The sequence below is a fragment of the Hypomesus nipponensis genome, chromosome 18 (assembly GCF_054491055.1).
Source record: "Hypomesus nipponensis isolate SF chromosome 18, ASM5449105v1, whole genome shotgun sequence".
In the NCBI taxonomy this organism is placed as follows: Eukaryota; Metazoa; Chordata; class Actinopteri; order Osmeriformes; family Osmeridae; genus Hypomesus; species Hypomesus nipponensis.
In genome coordinates this window covers 15,837,861-15,854,927 of record NC_140378.1, presented here as the reverse complement: position 1 = coordinate 15,854,927, position 17,067 = coordinate 15,837,861, and the positions used below count along the sequence as shown (strand labels likewise).

The following is a 17,067-nucleotide window of genomic DNA, read 5'->3' as shown; positions in this document are numbered from 1 at the left end:
AGAGAGACAGGGTAGGGGCAGAGAGACACATAGGAGGAGACAGAGAGACAGGGTAGGGGCAGAGAGACACATGGGAGGAGACAGAGAGACAGGGTAGGGGCAGAGAGACATATGGGAGGAGACAGAGAGACAGGGTAGGGGCAGAGAGACACATGGGAGGAGACAGAGAGACAGGGTAGGGGCAGAGAGACACATGGGAGGAGACAGAGAGACAGGGTAGGGGCAGAGAGACACATGGGAGGACACAGAGACAGGGTAGGGGCAGAGAGACATATGGGAGGAGACAGAGAGACAGGGTAGGGGCAGAGAGACACATAGGAGGAGACAGAGAGACAGGGTAGGGGCAGAGAGACACATGGGAGGAGACAGAGAGACAGGGTAGGGGCAGAGAGACACATGGGAGGACACAGAGAGACAGGGTAGGGGCAGAGAGACATATGGGAGGAGACAGAGAGACAGGGTAGGGGCAGAGAGACACATGGGAGGAGACAGAGAGACAGGGTAGGGGCAGAGAGACACATGGGAGGAGACAGAGTAGGGACAGAGGGACAGGAGAAGGAATTAGGCAACAGACAACAACAAAACAGAAGTATTTTCTGAACATCCTTTATTAGTCAAACAGTCTGTCTGTGTTTATATATACGTGTGTGTGTGTGTGTGTGTGTGTGTGTGTGTAGGGGGGTACCTGTAGCTGTGAGTTCAGGTCGTCTCTCTCAGCCCGTCCCTGCAGCACCTCTGCTGCCAGAGCAGCATTCTGGTCCCTGAGCAGGTTCAGCTCCTGGGTCTTCACTGTCTGGATCTACACACACACACACACATACACACACAGTTTTGTACTCCATCTGTTTGTACTCACAGTTATGACACACAGCTATCCTCTCTCTCTTCTCTCACACACTCACAATCACAGAGATGGGAAACTAGTGGGAATCCAGCTGGTTGAGAGGACACACATGGACAGAGAGAGACATGCAGGGCTGGTGGGGGTTAGATGGAGAGTACCTTCAGATCAGACTACAGAGCCATGCTGCTCGCATCGCTCACTAGTTCTTCGTTAGTATGACATGCATGTCTTAGTGGTGGTGACCTCAGACCAGGGTTAGTACTGACTATCTGACAGCCAGCCCCAGGACGTGGTATCCCCGGATCTCCTAATGTCCAGGCAAATGCTCCAGTATCAGATATTTCAGGTATAAGTTCTGATCTTCTAGATAGCGTCTAGGTTAGCCTGAGAAGCAGTGTTCGATATGGTTCTCCATAAAGATGAGGGGTAACAGTGACGGTTGAAGGGGAACGTAATGCAGGTTTCTACATGCTCTAAGTTCTCCGTGTTCTATAGTACCTGTTCTAGAGCAGCCAGGTTAGTCCGGAGAGCATCGTTCTCCGTCAGGATGCTCTCCACCTGCTCCTGACTGACGGCGCTCTGACACGCTACCTAAGGGCGTCGGCGTCGTGACCCCAAGAGGAGGAGGAGGGGCGTTTGAGGGGAGAGAGACAGCACAGAAACACAGAGAGGAAAGGGAGAGAGACAGAGAGAGAGGAGGAAAAAAGAGAAAAATGACAGGACGTCGAAACAGCAGAGCAGAGTGAAGATGGGCAGAAGAGAAAGAACACATGGAGGAGGAGAGAAGAGAGAGAGGAAGCCAGATTAGAAGAGGTCCATGTGTGGGAGCTGGAGCCGAGCGCTCCTCCACGGAGGGGAGCGGGTAATAGCGGCTCCTAGCCCAGGCTGGCCTCCTGTGGTTCAGCTACACACCAGCTCAGTCTGGTGGTCTGATGCACGCACACAGAGACAGGTGCAGGTACACTCACACACACACACACACAGGGACAAGGAAAGGTACTCACACACACACATACATACACAGGGATAAGGTACTCACTCACACACACTTACTCACACACTCAACCTCTCTGTTGTCCTCTCCAGCATCTCACACTAATCCATTATTGCAGGGGTCATCCTTAGTTAACCTTTCCATCAAATGCAAATGAACAGTCTCACTCTAGAGATGACTTCATCATGTTCAAACTTCCTGACAAAATCCAGAATAAAAGTAGAGCTTACGTAGTTCCATGATTGTCTATTTGGGTTTGAATACAGCCGTGTGTGTGTGTGTGTGTGTGTGTGTGTGAGAGTGAGTGAGTGAGTGAGTGAGTGAGTGAGTGAGTGAGTGAGAGAGAGGCTTACCTGGTCTTTGAGGGAGTGCAGAGCCAGCTCATGCTCCTTCTGACGACTTTGTAACTGTTCCCTTAGTTCAGCAGTGGTCTGAAAGGACAAAACAACAACAACTGTCATGCCGAGAAACACAAACGTGCACACACACACACACACACACACAGGAAGTGAAGTGACGTCTGACCTGACTGGCTGTCACCAGGTCTGCCTGGAGCCTGTGGATGCGGAGGTTCATGGATTTGCTCTCCTCCTCCCTTTTCTGCTGGAGCTCGTCAATCTTAGTCCTGCACAGAGAGGGAACATGTGTGAGCGAGTGAGTGAGTGAGTGAGTGAGTGAGTGAGTGAGTGAGTGAGTGAGTGAGTGAGTGAGTGAGTGAGTGAGCGAGAGTGAGAGTGAGATAACAAAAATAAAACTGGTCAAAAGAGAGAAAGAAAGTCGGAGGAAGAGAGGAGAGTCCAGTCAGGATGTATATCCAGGTCCTTTACCTGCTGTCATTGTACAGGGCCTCCTTTTCCCCCTGCAGACGCATGAAGCTGCAACACAACCACACACATTGAGACCATCATGAAGGGAGCCCGCCCCTACAGGATTGATCACATCAAAAACCACCATGAACCAGAGGGCTGCTTCCATCCATCTCATACCTCTCCTGCTTCTTCTTTAGTTTGTCAGATAGCTGGAAGACACACATGGACACGTTAGATGGCACCTTACCCACATCTGGTATTTGTGTAAACACGCATATGTGCTGGGCGTTACCTTGGTTATCTCTTCCAGTAGCTTTGTTATCTCTGTTTGTTTGGATGACTGGAAGAGGGATGAGAAGCGAGAAAACGAGTCGATATTTCAGTTCAACATGACAGTTTCAACCTAAAAGGTCAGGTGCCAAATATCGACTTCCTTTCTTTAACAGAGAGAGCTGTATACGTGTGTGTGTGTGTGTGTGTGTCCAATTACCTCAAGTGCTGTTAGCTGCTCCCTCAGCAGTCTCTTCTCCTCCACCTCAGTGTTCAGCTGCAGCTCCACCTCTGGTCCAAAGCATTGTGTTATTGGACACAGCGCAGCAGACCAGCCAATAGCACCCTGCTTTACTACACCACAGCTCCTCACTGACACCGCCGCTCCTGAGGGCACGCAACACGCAGCAGGGCTAGCACGCTACATGCAACAAGCCTAGCAAGCTAGGCTAACACGCAGCGGGAGCAAACACGGTACTTGTAAACAGCAGGGCTAACACCAGCCCAACTAGCCCACTGCAAGCAGCTAGGCTAACATGCTACATGGAGAGCAAGTAACTCCACTACGCAAAGCACTGATATGGGCCTACTAAGATTCACCAGAGTACAATGACAAAGGAATCCCGGAAACACAATGTGTGTGGTTTAGATTTAGGATTACAGGTGCCTATCCTACGCCATGGTGTTAGTAAAAGCAGCTACCCAGCACCTGTATGTCATGCATATATGTAAACAGAATGGGCGTGGGCGTAGTCAATGTGTTGCTAGGGCCAGCTGGCCCTGCCCCAGGCAGCCTGCAGTAAGGACCAGTCACACAGAGGTCCGTCTACCCAGCCAATCAGATTAGAGGCATTAAAGAATGTCATGTTGAATTATTTAAGACGATGGAACTCTACTCACCGCTTAGCTCGTTTACTCTCTGCTCCAGCTTGACACACTTTGATTCTGCCTGCCAACACCGAAAACAGTCATGTTTTTAAACTGGAAGGACTCAAAACACTAACAGACAGTCATTTAACAAAGAATGAGGGGATGGGAACTCGCTGGAGAACACCCAGCTGTTTAACTCACCTGTTCCACTCTGTCAATGGTTCCTGATAAAGACTCCTCCCCTTTTCCGCTGACGTCAGATTGACACTGGACACCGTTGCTGTCGCCACTGTCTGTCTCTGTGGTGTCATTGATCTGAGCCCTCCTCTCCATGTGCTGTTGAAGGGCTGGATGGTTGGAGGGGGTGGGGAGGGGTGGGGAGGTGGAGGGAGTGTGGAGGTAAGGAGAGGGTGGGTTGGGATGAAGGGTTGAGAGCATAGAGAACATTGGTTTGTGTTATGTAACAATCATCCTTGCCTGGGCTTTCCATCACCTCACACACATTTCTGTATATGCATCTCGGACACTCTTTTTAAACCGAACACACTGACTCACTTTGGAACATTCTACCTCTTTCTCGCATACACACACACACACACACACTAACTTTCTCACAGACAAGGATCTCAGACAAGCACACACACACCAACTCTAAACACCCCACACACACCTGCCATCTTCTTCTGGAGAGCGGCATTTTCGGCTTGCAGGCGGAGCAACTCTGCATCCACAGGTGTGGAGGCGGGGCAGGAGGCTGCAGGGGGAGGAGTCTTCCCCTCCTTCAGACACTGGTTCTCCTGTTCCAGCTGTTCAATCTGGGAACACAGCTAGAATCCAGAGGAACACACAGACCATTACTTTGTGATCAGACTTCAACTCATTGGAATTCATTTAGAAATGTAACCTTATACACCCGATAGCCGTATATTTCATCCAAATGAATACACAGACACACCTTGGACAGCTCCTGCATCAGAGTGCTGTTCTGCAGTCTGAAGTCGTCCTCCTGGCTGTGCAGTTTCCCCTGCAGCATCTCATTCTCACTGAGCAAAGCATCTACCTCCTGATGACATCACAGACAGGAGTTTTAACAGAGATAAACGTTCTACTGGGTGACACAAAGTATATAGCCTCCCCAGCAGATAGCATAGTTGAAAACTTAAGACGAAGAAAAAGGATGTGAATCAATCAATGTCGTATCATACAACTCACCTGAGCTTTTTTGCTCTTATTTAATGCCTGAGGATAAAAATGTAAAACAAAAACATAATAGTTACAGCCCAAACACAACTCTTTCTATTTATGACTATGACTTGGTGTAGAGTCTAAATTCGAATATCAGCAAACTGTAAACACTTATTATATGACTCATGCAGTAAGCTCCAGGGGAAAGTCTTAAAACCAGGCATGCTTGTTTTAGGCATAGTTTAGATAGACTCTATGACACAGAGTTTTTCTGTGTCAGATATATGGGGCCATGAACCAAAAGTTGATTTGGTCACAAACACACTATTCCCAGTTCTGGTCAGAGCCTGTAGACGCTTGATCTCTACCTTCTGGGCTTTGATGAAGTCCTTCTCCAGGGTCACAGTCTTCTGACGAATGGCAGTTAGCTCTGAAACACAAAGCATTTACTCAAGGACATTAGGAATAACCCATTCCATGGCCCCCGTGGGTAATTTCGAGGGAATAGTGATAAACTTAACCTTCCTGGCAAACAGAGATGGATCTAAATTCATGCCGACTTTGCTGTTTGTTAACCTCTTCATTTTTACATGATTATGACCCTGTACAATAACAGACCCAATACACATAAACACCTTACCTGCAGTGTTCTTGCGCAGGTCGTCAGACAGCTGGTAGTTCTGTGTCCTGAGTTCCAGCAGCTGAGCCTGAAATAATTGAATACGATAATAATCATTCAGATTTTCTGTTGCTGTTGGGTGCATGAGTACAATGAGAAATCGTGCCTTGGACTTTCATTATTACTAAGAAGGGATTCATGTCAGCACCAAACATTAGATAAATAGCTTCCTCACAAGAATAGTAGTTGGCTAGGTAGATGTCTGTTTCTCTTTCTCCGAACTGATTAGCAGGCTCGCTAGCACAATTCACATTTGTTTACAACATCCAAACACTGCATGTTATTCCCGTGGTGGACATCAAGACACTATCCGAGGGTGCTGACACAATCTTGATTATAGCTAGCGAGCACAGGTAGCATATTCATCATACAAATATGATTTAAAACGGTGCTGTTCCGTTAGGCAGCTGGCTAGCCTACAAGGTACGTAATCTAGACTAGACAAGCGCTAATGCTACCCTTGCTAGCTGGCCTCTCAAGAACAAGCAGCTACTAGAACTGCTGCTGGTGTTGTCCCCGGACAGAGCTTGCTAGTCAGCCATTCATATGGAATTGGGAAGAAAATACAAATGTAACCTACTCCTCTAGCTATCTGTGTTTGAGTTACGAGCTACAACCATAACATTTTGCCCTGGGTTTGGAAGAGGGAAAAAAACTGCAAAGTAAAAGAAGCCTAGCAATATAGCTAGGCTACCTAGTCTAGCTAGGTGGCTGGCAGGCTCTCTTATTAGCTAGCACGTTTCCTGGTCAATATTTGGGAGATTAAGAGCGACAGCCGCATGACAGTGACACCACGCACTGCGAAATGACAGCAATCATTTTGCCATACCTGCATTCGGTGAAACTCCTCTTCGGATAATGCCTGCGCCATCTTCACGCCTATTAGTAGGAGCTACAACTAGCTAGCTACAGCGGGCGAGGACACTGGGCGGATGGTCTCCTGGGCTGAGACGGGCGGGTGGGGGAAGAAGCTGGATGTTGGTAGCTGCTGTACAGCAATCCCTTTAGCTATGTCTACATAAATCCACCACTAGGATCTCTGCACTATGCATTCTGAGTATGTATATGTAGCGTTGAATAACAAAGGCCGAAATCCATCAAATATACGTCTGTCTTTTGGGTCAAGGACGTTGCTTGTAGGCTTTACGCCGCATAGTGACAGTTGCCATTTCTACTACTACTACACCTGTACGGTAGGTGGCATCCTCTTCTGGAGGTTAACGCGGTTCTCAAGGCCTGAGGTTAGGGCTACCAATCAAATGTTCATATAATGTTCGTTTATATTTGTATATCGTTTATGTTTATATAATATTGGCTATATAGTAGCCTATATAAAAGCTTCAAATACTTTCCTAAGATGATGTTCATTTCGACTGGCATTCAAATGCAACAGTTGTCTTCAGTTTGCCTTCCATTGTGAGCAGAAACTCTTATGCGGATATCCAACAAGGGGTCTTATGGCATCGCGCACTTCATATCTGGACTAGGCTATCCACAAGGTTACAGACCACAATGTCAACTTCACCAGTCGTTTATTCAATTATCCAAGTCAAACCTAGAGACAAATCTATCACATTACTTCCGAGGCTTCCAATCTGACCCCTCTATAGAGCACACAAGACTCTTTTAAAGTGGGTGGACTATCTACGCCTTAATCTATTGAGGTTTTTATAATTTCATTTATCAGGTCGGCATAACAATAGGCCTATGCAGTTATTTATAAATGTCAATTAAATGTAGGTTTTCTGATAGAGCGCATGAAAGACGAGGATGCACAACAAAGTTGTGCATTGGCGCCAGGTAAGCATAAAACGAAAGAGTCAAATTAGGTTTTAGGATATAGGTCTAATGAAGCTGGACGAAAGCACAGCGCTAGAAAATCAACACGGAAACCGTTCTTCTGTTAACAAGGAAATAGGCTACTCACTTTACACTGCCTTGATTGAAATCAGAAGAACTTTTAATTCTAGTGACACGATCATTCAGACTCGGCGAGCCTATCTATCCACCGATGGAGCGACATGCAAAGTTCGTGGACCAGATGAAATTCCTTTCAACTGGCAATATTGCTTCAGAGTACAGCGTGAGTGACAGATCCATGTTTTAGGCTAGCCATTTTTTGTCTACTTTTATCAAATAAAGTGTCCTCATAATTATGATTCTATAGGCCTACGAATGTTTTCTCTGACTCTGACAAAATCATGTTAATACAGTCCTCTCATCATCAGTGTGCGGTTGTAATTGTAAATGCTAATGTTAAAAGGAACGTGGAATTGCTTTAATTAGCCAAGAGCACCGGTGTAGGCTGCAGCTGAATTCTGCATTCATAGACTTTTGATAAGCCATAACAAATTAATGTCCACGTCTACAGTGACATGTTCCCAGTAGACCTAATAGGTTATAAATGGAAAATCGTGTCTTGACTCAACATTGAACCGAATGTAGAAATTAGTAGAAGTCGCTGCTTTCTCCTATGGATCATTGTTTCAGTCATCGGATCCTGCCCCTTTTTCATGAATTAATACATTTTAAAACATTTCATATTTTTAATAAACTGCACTATTTGGTAGTACGTTGTACTGGGTATTTGTGTGTGTGTATGTATGTGTGTGTGTGTGTGTGTGTGTGTGTGTGTGTGTGTGTGTGTGTGTGTGTGTGTGTGGACTTGTTAAGCTATTCTTGTAGGTACCAGAAGTTCTAGATAACTCACTCTTACCTGTCACTGTCAGAAACCAAATCACCAAAACCTATTTTTCTTTGTGTCTGTTTCTGTGGCAATGTCCTTGGGTCTACCTCCCCATCTCTTTCTCTGCCTCAAAGTGTTATTTCTGTTTTGTGTCGGTAGACCATTCGATCCCAGACCTTAGTTGTCAAGCGAAACCTAGGCCTGACGACTGAGTCCGGAGGACGGAAGGAGAACGTGAAGAAGAACCGCTACAAAGACATCTTGCCCTGTACGCATCACTTCCCTTTAAAAATGGTCATTGGGGGTCATGTTATTATGGAGAGAGAGGACTTGAATGATTAGTTGATGATGTTTTTAACATAATTTTTTTCTTGCACAATGGCTTGCTCAACAATGGCAGAACAAGATTAAGTGAAATCTGAAATAGTGTTCTAAAATCAACATCTAATGTTCTAACGTCTGGTGTACCCAATAATCTGTACTGCTGCACGACCTTTTTACATCTCTCCTGTCATTTGTTTTGCTTGCTTATTCTCTCACTCACACACTTTACTTTTTGTATCTCTGTTTCTCTCTTTCCTCTCTCTCTGTCTCACCATCTCCAGATGACCAGACTCGCGTGGTGCTACATCCACTGACCAGTCCCTTTGACTCTGACTACATCAATGCAAACTTCATTCAGGTATGACTTCCCTCTGGCCCCAACAGCTCCTGGCCCTATCTCAATCATTTTAAAAACTCCTTGCTTCCTGCTCTCCACACTTACCTGAACAAACCACTGATCTACCCTAACCTGTTAGTTGAGTACTATGCTAGGGAAATGTTAACAACTTCCTCAAGTGGAATGATCCATGACTCCTGTGTTGAAACAGGACTCTGTCACTCAGCTAGGTACTAGTGTCTATTACAGGTATTAATTTAGCAGAGGCTTTTATCCAAAGCGAATTCCAAGAGAGAGCTTTACAAAAGAGCATAGGTCACTGATCATAACAACGAGATAGCCCCAAACATTGCAGGTAGCCAAAACATGAAGCATACATTGTGAAAAACCAAATGAGTGCCAAAGGGAAGAACCACAAGAGCATGTAGTTAAACAAGTTACAAGTTACAAACAACATGAACCTCAAAAAGTGCAAGAGAGTACCTGTAGAAAAGCAAGCAACAGTAAAATATTTCTCAGCGAGTACAATAATTTTAGATCAGTTACAACTAACCAACAACAGCATCAAGTCTCTCAATAAGAGTCATTGTGATCCTGGAGGAAACTAACATCAGGTCCAGCTAATCATTCCTAAGTACCATCGTACTCCCGGAACAAGTGCGTCTTAGGCGGTGTCTCTGGTCAATACTTGAGATTCTAGAGTTGAGGGCATTGTAGACTGTTATAAAGCAGTTATTCTCTGCTTTATCTCCTTTTGTCCATCAGGGGGCGACAGAGCCTAAAATGTACATTGCCACCCAGGGACCTCTGAGCGCCACACTGGTGGACTTCTGGAGGATGATCTGGCAGTACGAGGTCAAGGTAGGAAGCAACCGTTGAGTATATGTGTAGCATTTTTTTATTATATGAGATACATTTTTGATGCTTTTCTGATCCCTGTTTTAGGTCATAATGATGGCATGCCGAGAGATAGAAATGGGAAAGGTATTTAATATTGTAAAATGAATCAATAATGATTTGATAATTATTTTTCAGAAATGCCCTCAACATATGTCTGTGAAGTAGAACTTAATTGTTGAACTGAACTCTGTCTCTTTTCCTCTGTCTCTCCTCCTCTCCATCTCTCCTCCTGTGTCCCTCCTGCTCTCTATCTGTCCTCTCTGTCTCTCCTCCTCTCTACCTCTCCTCTCTGTCTCTCCACCTCTCTATCTCCCCCTCCCCTCTGTCTCTCTCTCCTCCCCTCTATCTCTCCTCCCCTCTATCTCTCCTCCCCTCTATCTTTCCTCCTCTCTATCTCTCCTCCCCTCTATCTCTCCTCCTCTCTGTCTCTCCTCCTCTCTGTCTCTCCTCCTCTGTCTCTCCTCCTCTGTCTCTCCTCCCCTCTATCTCTCCTCCTCTCTATCTCTCCTCCCCTCTATCTCTCCTCCTCTCTCTCCTCATCTCTCCCCTCTCTCCTCCCTTCTATCTCTCCTCCCTTCTATCTCTCATCCTCTCTGTCTCTCCTCCTCTCTGTCTCTCCTCCTCTCTGTCTCTCCTCCTCTCTGTCTCTCCTCCTCTTTGTCTCTCCTCCTCTCTCTTGGTTTGTCTGTCCCTCTCTCTACAGAGGAAGTGTGAGCGTTACTGGGCCGCCCACCAAGAAACCTCTCAGTTTGGACCTTTTCTTGTCTCAAATGTAAGACGTATGTCTACTCACAAACACGTATCGCTTAAATTTTTAGCACTGCTTTTTTTAGCAGTAATTCTGAGACAGGATGCTGCGTCAAGGCAAGGCAAGTTCATTTATATAGCACAATTCATACACCGTGAGAGTTCAATGTGCTTCACATAAATACACAACAATGTGCTTCACATACATAAATATACAATGGCAATACAATGTGTACAAAATAAATTAAAATAAATAAAATACATAAAAGCAAAAGGTCATCATCATAACAACAGTAAATTATAGGAAATCAAAGCATGAGAACATTAAGCCATAAAAATAAAAATAAAAAGGGAGTGTGGGTTGTTCTCCTGTTTCTGCAGATGTCAGAGTCTTTCCCAAACAATGAGGTAGTGGTTCGCTCCCTCGTCGTCCAGTACCTGGACGTAAGTGTAGTAGCCTGGAGGTCGCTTAGGCCATTTGATTTACATACATTTTCTTCCCTAACCTTTGCTCTCAACATAAACCATCACTCGGTGTTTGCATGAACTTAAGTGAATCTCTTTCAGCAAGAAAGCCAGTGAATTTCTTTTTTTAAAGTTTTCTCTTTTGTATTCTGGGATGTCGTTGCCTAGGAGGAGAAAACAGTCAGTCAGTTTCAGTACACTGCCTGGCCCGACCATGACATCCCGTCCACTGCAGAAGGGATCCTAGAAATGATGGACATGGCTCGCAACGCCCAGGAGGACAGCCCTAGCCCTGTTCTAATACACTGCAGGTCAGCCCTAGCCCTGTTCTAATACACTGCAGGTCAGCCCTAGCCCTGTTCTAATACACTGCAGGTCAGCCCTAGCCCTGTTCTAATACACTGCAGGTCAGCCCTAGCCCTGTTCTAATACACTGCAGGTCAGCCCTAGCCCTGTTCTAATACACTGCAGGTCTGCTTGACGCACACACTGCACAGACACGGTATTGGCATATCAACTGAGCTCAGTTAAGTTAGTATACACACACACACCCTGGTATACAGATAGAAAGGTATACAGGTGCACACACACACACACACACAAGATGGGGCTGTTCTGCTCAGACAGACAGATGATCCATATGGCCTGCCCTGTGCATCTCCATGTGGAGCAGACTGGTAGCTTCTGCATGTTAATGAAGCCATTGAGATGGAGCGAGACTCGATCCATATTCACCTCCTGCTGGAGACCAGGCCAGGCCAGCACCACACACACGCGCACTGACAAACTCACTCACACACATAGATTTCTTCTATAGTTTCCACTGGACTGGAAGGACCCCACGCATATAACGGCCCTGTAGAACACTGAATGTACTTCCTGACCAAATTAACTTCAGTTTCTCCAAAGATGTATTGCATTTTGTCAGAGACTGCCTGTGTAGATTGAAGATGATGTTGATGATGATGAAGATGTGGCTGTGTGTGTTTCCAGTGCCGGCTGTGGACGAACGGGGGTGATCTGTGCTCTAGATTACATCCATGACCTCTTGGTTACCAAGGTGAGGCTCGTCAGGCCTGCGTCACAGCTGAAAGTCAGCTTCAGAAGCACATCAGTACACTGCTTTAGATTTAAAAGTCATTGCTTTGTCACTGGCATTCATAAGCAAAATATTGTGTACAGAGTCTCAGAACGGCATATAGAAACTGTGTTATTTTGTCATCAGCAAATCAGAGAGGAATTCAGTATCATGAAGATCGTGCTGGACTTAAGGAGACAGAGACAAGCTGCAGTCCAGACCCAGGTAGAGCTGGGGGGGGGGGGGGGGGTGCCAGAACCAGGTAGAGCTGGAGGGGGGGGGGTGCCAGAACCAGGTAGAGCTGGAGGGCTTTTCTCAGCTTGGTTGCTGGTAAAAGAGGAGACGGCAGTCTAGTTAGATTTCTGGTTCAATGTGCCAGTTCATTATTCATATCTTATTATAGGTACACACAGTGGGCCTTCTGCAGTTGAAGGCATGCCATAGCTCAAGCATCAATCATTTTTATACTGTTTAAACAAGGCCTCCCTTTAGCTAAACACGGGCATGCAGAAAACCATCCTGCTCTGGCTATCTCTTCTTTTTCCTAATGTCAGCACTTCCACTATCCAAAGTGCATCTCTCAGTCTAAAGGTCTTACATTAAACTGTCATTGTTCTTTTCCATTTCAATTTCTGTTCACGTCAGGACACTCAACTAGATCAGTGATAGTAGTTTGATACGGTTTGTGTACTGTGTGTGTGTGTGTGTGTACTGTGTGTGTGTGTGTGTGTGTGAGTGTGTGTACCTCTGTTCCTCCCTACAGGAACAGTACCGGTTTGTCTTTTCTGCTGTGGCACAGATATTTGAGAGGTTGTTACAGAGTCCCGTCAATCCTCCCTACAGCCTATCACAGGTAGGTTGGACTGAAAAACCAGAAAGTCACAACTAAATAATCTTCATGGCATTTACAGCCACATTTCCACCTACAGGCATTCCCTGTTCTTACCCTTAGGGGGCAGGCTAGCTAAAGCTAATCCTAAACCCATGCATGTAGCAGGGGTGAGAAAACAACCAGGCTGGCCTGATGTTACTGAACAGCTGGGACTCAGTAACTAACACTCAGTAGCTAACACTAGCTCTCCGAGCTAATACTTCAGCTTGCTCAAGCACAGCTCTTGAGAAGTCCATTCAAATCCCGGTCCATGTATGTTTCTGGCGCCCACATACAACTGCAAGTACAGTGAAAAAAACAATAGAGCCCATAAAATTGAGACGACAGAGTGTTGTGGTCGTGTTCCAGCAGGTCTCCCCGCTGACCTGTTCTGGTTTCACTGATGAATTAAAATATTGAAAGGGTAAGGGGTCAATGGACCTGCGTCTGCTCGCTTCATTTAGTCTCTCTGAGACGAAGTGAGAAAACAGAGCAGTCAAACAGGAAGAATTATTCATACTTCCTCAATGTAGATGGCAGACAGAGGGACAAAGGAGAGGGTTGTGTTTTCATATTTGCATAGCCAGCAACAGCCCTGCAAGATCTGTCTTCCGCCCTCTGGCTCAATCAGGGTCAGAAAAATACCAATGAGTGTCTATCTTTCTAGCAGGGGCAAATCTAGGTTCCCACTTTTGAGGGGGGCTAAGCCCCTAGATAAAATCTATTATTTTTCCTGTGACCCAGCAAAACTAGGGGAGTCTGGGGGCATGTTCCCCCAGAATATATATTTTTTAAATATCCTTTTAAATAGTTTTATAGGCTCCAGCCCCCCCCCAATAGGGCTAGATACGCCCATTCTTTCTAGTCTCTCTTGGTGGGAGTGCCTCTGTAAAGAGTTTCTGTGGTTTCCGCTCCGCTCTTTCACTCCTTTAGAGCCGTGGATCTGTCAGCAGAAATGTGGAGAAGGTGAAGTGTTGTCAACCCGGCAGGACCACAGCCAGCCCAGCCAGCAGCCACAAGCTCACTAACAGGTGACACTCCCTAATTGTCTAGACTGTGACCAAGTACATAGCTCACTGAAAACCACTGAGTTGAATGTAGAAGTTCTTCAATTTTTTTGCGAGTATATTTAGAGACACACTAGTGATAAGGAAGACTACATGAAACAAACTTAGACATTAGATTGTACTTAAGTTTTTTTTTATCACAGCACAGCCTGACTGGCAGATACAATTGTACGTTTACTGGCAAGTGTCTTTAAAAGTTGTTAAATGATTTATCCAATGGTGGCTTTAGGTCCTTTACTAAGAAACCGTTTTTTTTTACCTGATGATAAAATAAAAGTGAAAATAAAGAGAACGAGAGGAGGAAATGTTTAGTTTTTTTTAAACACGAAAGAGAAGCAGATAAGAGTGAAAGAGCAAGGACCATAGTTGATAATAACAAAAAGAAACACTTCCTCTTTTGCAGAAATGTGTTGAGCACGCTGCTAGTTAAACTGCATTGGCAGGAATGGATGCAAATGTATGTGTGGATTAAAACATTGCATCTTTTTAATAGACTGCACTGTTTGGTATTACGTTATACTGTGTGTGTGTGTGTGTGTGTGTGTGTGTCTGTGGACTTGTTAAGCTATTGTTGTAGGTACCAGAAGGTCCCTCAAAAATAGTAAAACAAGAAATGAGCTAGGGTTAGGTATATAGTTCAGGTTAGGTTTTTGGATTATGGTTCAGGTTCGGGTAGGATTAAGGTTAGGTTCAGGGGTTGGGAAAATAGTATTTTGAATGGAACGGATTGTGAGTTGGCACAGTACAGTATAGTACAGTATAGTACAGCACAGTACTACAGTACAGTACAGTACAGTACAGCACAGCACAGCACAGCACAGCACAGCACAGCACAGCACAGTATAGTATAGTACAGTACAGTATAGTACAATATAGTACAGCACAGCACAGCACAGCACAGTATAGTATAGTACAGTACAGTATAGTACAATATAGTACAGCACAGCACAGCACAGCACAGCACAGTACAGTACAGAATAGTACTTGCACAGAATAGTAAAACAAACATGTATTGTGTGCATCCTTCATTTTGATCAGCGCTGTACCAGAACAGTGTCACCACACTCTTACAGTCCCTAGCCTGCAGAGGATGTGAGAGAGCTTGGTGTGACATTCTCACCCCCACCCCTACCAACTGCAAACATGCCACCTGGTAACAGAACTATATCATAGTCTGCAAACTAACTGAGGTTTAAAGTGAATCAGAGAGAAATGAGCTAATGCTAAAATATTTATCTATCTTCATCGCCATATGTGACACGCACCACACACACACCGGCAGCTGCGGTGAGACCTTCTGACAACAGTGCTGGGAAACTGTAAACACAGCAAGGCTACATCTGTAACCATGGTTACCAGTCGCTTCTCTCTCACATTCTGGAACTCTCTCCACTGAAGCATTTCAGATCGGAACGCACAGACAGTCATTTTGATGCTACGGACATAGGAAAAGAAATGTGTTCATTAAAAGACTCCCCAGTGGGTAAACCTGCCTCCTGCCTTGCAGGTCCACCTCTTGGCCAACTATGCGTTCTGGAGACGACACTCCTGGCCAGAAGATGAACGACACTTACGCCGTGGTCAACAAGACACGGCAGACCATCCCCAAGTCCAAGCCCTCCATCGTGGCCCCCTCCTCCACGCATCACTATGACAACGAGGAAACGGGAGGAGCCAGTGGAGCTCCCCTCTATAGCACTGTCAGACCCCGGTCCAGAGCCCTCCACCCCACTCACTCTGCTACACCCATCTATGACACCGCAGTCCCAGCCAATGCCAGGCTATCCCCTATGTCACATGACCATCTAAGCGAGTATGAGCTGGTCAAAGGTAAGTGCTCCGAACGTAACCCAATTGTCGGTTCTCCACTCTCCTCCTAAAAGAGAAAGTGTAAATTAGGCTGAGGTTCCAAACTTAACCTCAGGATTCATTCTCCCTACTTAGGAGATAGGAGTGTCAAACGGGCTCAGTTCCAAACCTCAGTTACCCTTATCAAGAACAACAGTAGTGTGTTCAGCATCGCTATGTGCCATCAACCACATCATGGTCAGGATATCGTCTTTGTTGAAACTTCGGTACTCTGGAGAACGAGTGTGTTTTCTTCCTTGCATGTTGAAATGTGTGGGGTGGGGTTGACAGCATTCTCATGCCCCAATTAGGTAACACTTTCATGTAGACAGGAAGAGTGACTGGAATGCACCACTGCCGATGTCACGCACTGTGCCATGCTCTGTCCTGTATGCCAGAGTTCCATGGCGACCATAAGAATGATATTTATTTTATTGTTCTTCACAGTTCGGTCAGGTTGTTCTCCCACAGATGACGACTATGAATACATCTCCGAACCCATCAAGGAGACCCCCAGCAGCTGCAGTGCTGCTACCAGCCTGGGTGAGACAGACTGTGCTCCCAGTAAACATACACACACACACACGCAACACGCTCAATTGTCTCATTGAGACAACCTCCATACATACTGTGAAGAGCCTAAACAGTGAAATAAGAAGGATGTGGTTTTCTCACTCTCTCCTTCTCTTTTCCGCACGCCCTCTCCTTACAAACACACACACACACCCACGGGGTTCTTTTAGGTTTCAATTTTCGTGTCCAGAAACCTAAAGGACCTCGAGACCCTCCAGCAGAGTGGGCTCACGTGGAGAGATGACACCCCTGCTACACATCTGTTGGATCGTGTGTTAGTCTGTTGTGTGTGTGTGTTCACGTGTGTGTGTGTGTGTGTTTGTGTGTGTGTGTGTGTATCAGTACAAGAGCTGTCCAGCACTGGTTACAGTCACTCATTTTTAATACTCCTAGTTTTTGTCCAAAGTTCTGTTGTCTTGGTTGAACAGTTACCACAAGGGGACAGTAGAGTAACATGGGTAGATTTCTGCAGCAGGTTGGATCTAATGTATTAATGATGAAGTTATTAATAAAAAGTTAT

The 17,067-nt window shown here is 45.6% G+C and overlaps 2 protein-coding genes across 6 annotated transcripts in view; one reads left to right on the top strand and one right to left on the bottom strand.

The window, feature by feature from the left end:
- gripap1 (GRIP1 associated protein 1) overlaps positions 1 to 7,191 on the bottom strand; it is a 23,041-nt gene extending 15,850 nt beyond the window's left edge. The window contains exons 1-17 of one of the 4 annotated variants that reach the window (XM_084680310.1): positions 6,838 to 7,191; positions 6,481 to 6,596; positions 5,613 to 5,679; positions 5,341 to 5,402; positions 5,000 to 5,026; positions 4,743 to 4,850; positions 4,458 to 4,614; positions 3,989 to 4,134; positions 3,818 to 3,866; positions 3,138 to 3,304; positions 2,940 to 2,987; positions 2,825 to 2,856; positions 2,666 to 2,713; positions 2,364 to 2,463; positions 2,192 to 2,269; positions 1,343 to 1,435; positions 686 to 799 (exon numbers count right to left, since the gene is read on the bottom strand). In XM_084680310.1, coding sequence (XP_084536436.1) covers positions 686 to 799; positions 1,343 to 1,435; positions 2,192 to 2,269; positions 2,364 to 2,463; positions 2,666 to 2,713; positions 2,825 to 2,856; positions 2,940 to 2,987; positions 3,138 to 3,304; positions 3,818 to 3,866; positions 3,989 to 4,134; positions 4,458 to 4,614; positions 4,743 to 4,850; positions 5,000 to 5,026; positions 5,341 to 5,402; positions 5,613 to 5,679; positions 6,481 to 6,522 — 1,338 coding nt within the window. In that variant the 5' untranslated portion in view covers positions 6,523 to 6,596; positions 6,838 to 7,191. Of the gene's footprint in view, positions 1 to 685; positions 800 to 1,342; positions 1,436 to 2,191; positions 2,270 to 2,363; positions 2,464 to 2,665; positions 2,714 to 2,824; positions 2,857 to 2,939; positions 2,988 to 3,137; positions 3,305 to 3,817; positions 3,867 to 3,988; positions 4,135 to 4,457; positions 4,615 to 4,742; positions 4,851 to 4,999; positions 5,027 to 5,340; positions 5,403 to 5,612; positions 5,680 to 6,480 lie in introns of all 4 variants that reach the window. The other 3 variants (XM_084680309.1, XM_084680313.1, XM_084680312.1) reach the window with 3 other exon arrangements.
- Positions 5,894 to 17,067, top strand: ptpn18 (protein tyrosine phosphatase non-receptor type 18). Of its 2 annotated transcripts, none has more exons than XM_084680315.1 (15): positions 5,894 to 6,074; positions 8,497 to 8,605; positions 8,943 to 9,019; positions 9,764 to 9,859; positions 9,944 to 9,982; positions 10,602 to 10,670; positions 11,027 to 11,089; positions 11,279 to 11,421; positions 12,104 to 12,170; positions 12,336 to 12,413; positions 12,952 to 13,041; positions 13,993 to 14,090; positions 15,634 to 15,956; positions 16,422 to 16,517; positions 16,718 to 17,067. In XM_084680315.1, the coding sequence occupies exons 4-15, from the start codon at positions 9,782 to 9,784 to the stop codon at positions 16,789 to 16,791; spliced, it is 1,218 nt and encodes a 405-aa protein (XP_084536441.1). In that variant the 5' UTR covers positions 5,894 to 6,074; positions 8,497 to 8,605; positions 8,943 to 9,019; positions 9,764 to 9,781; the 3' UTR covers positions 16,792 to 17,067. The 2 variants fall into 2 exon arrangements, with proteins under 2 accessions (XP_084536441.1, XP_084536440.1); XM_084680314.1 differs by lacking the exon at positions 5,894 to 6,074 and adding an exon at positions 7,589 to 7,734.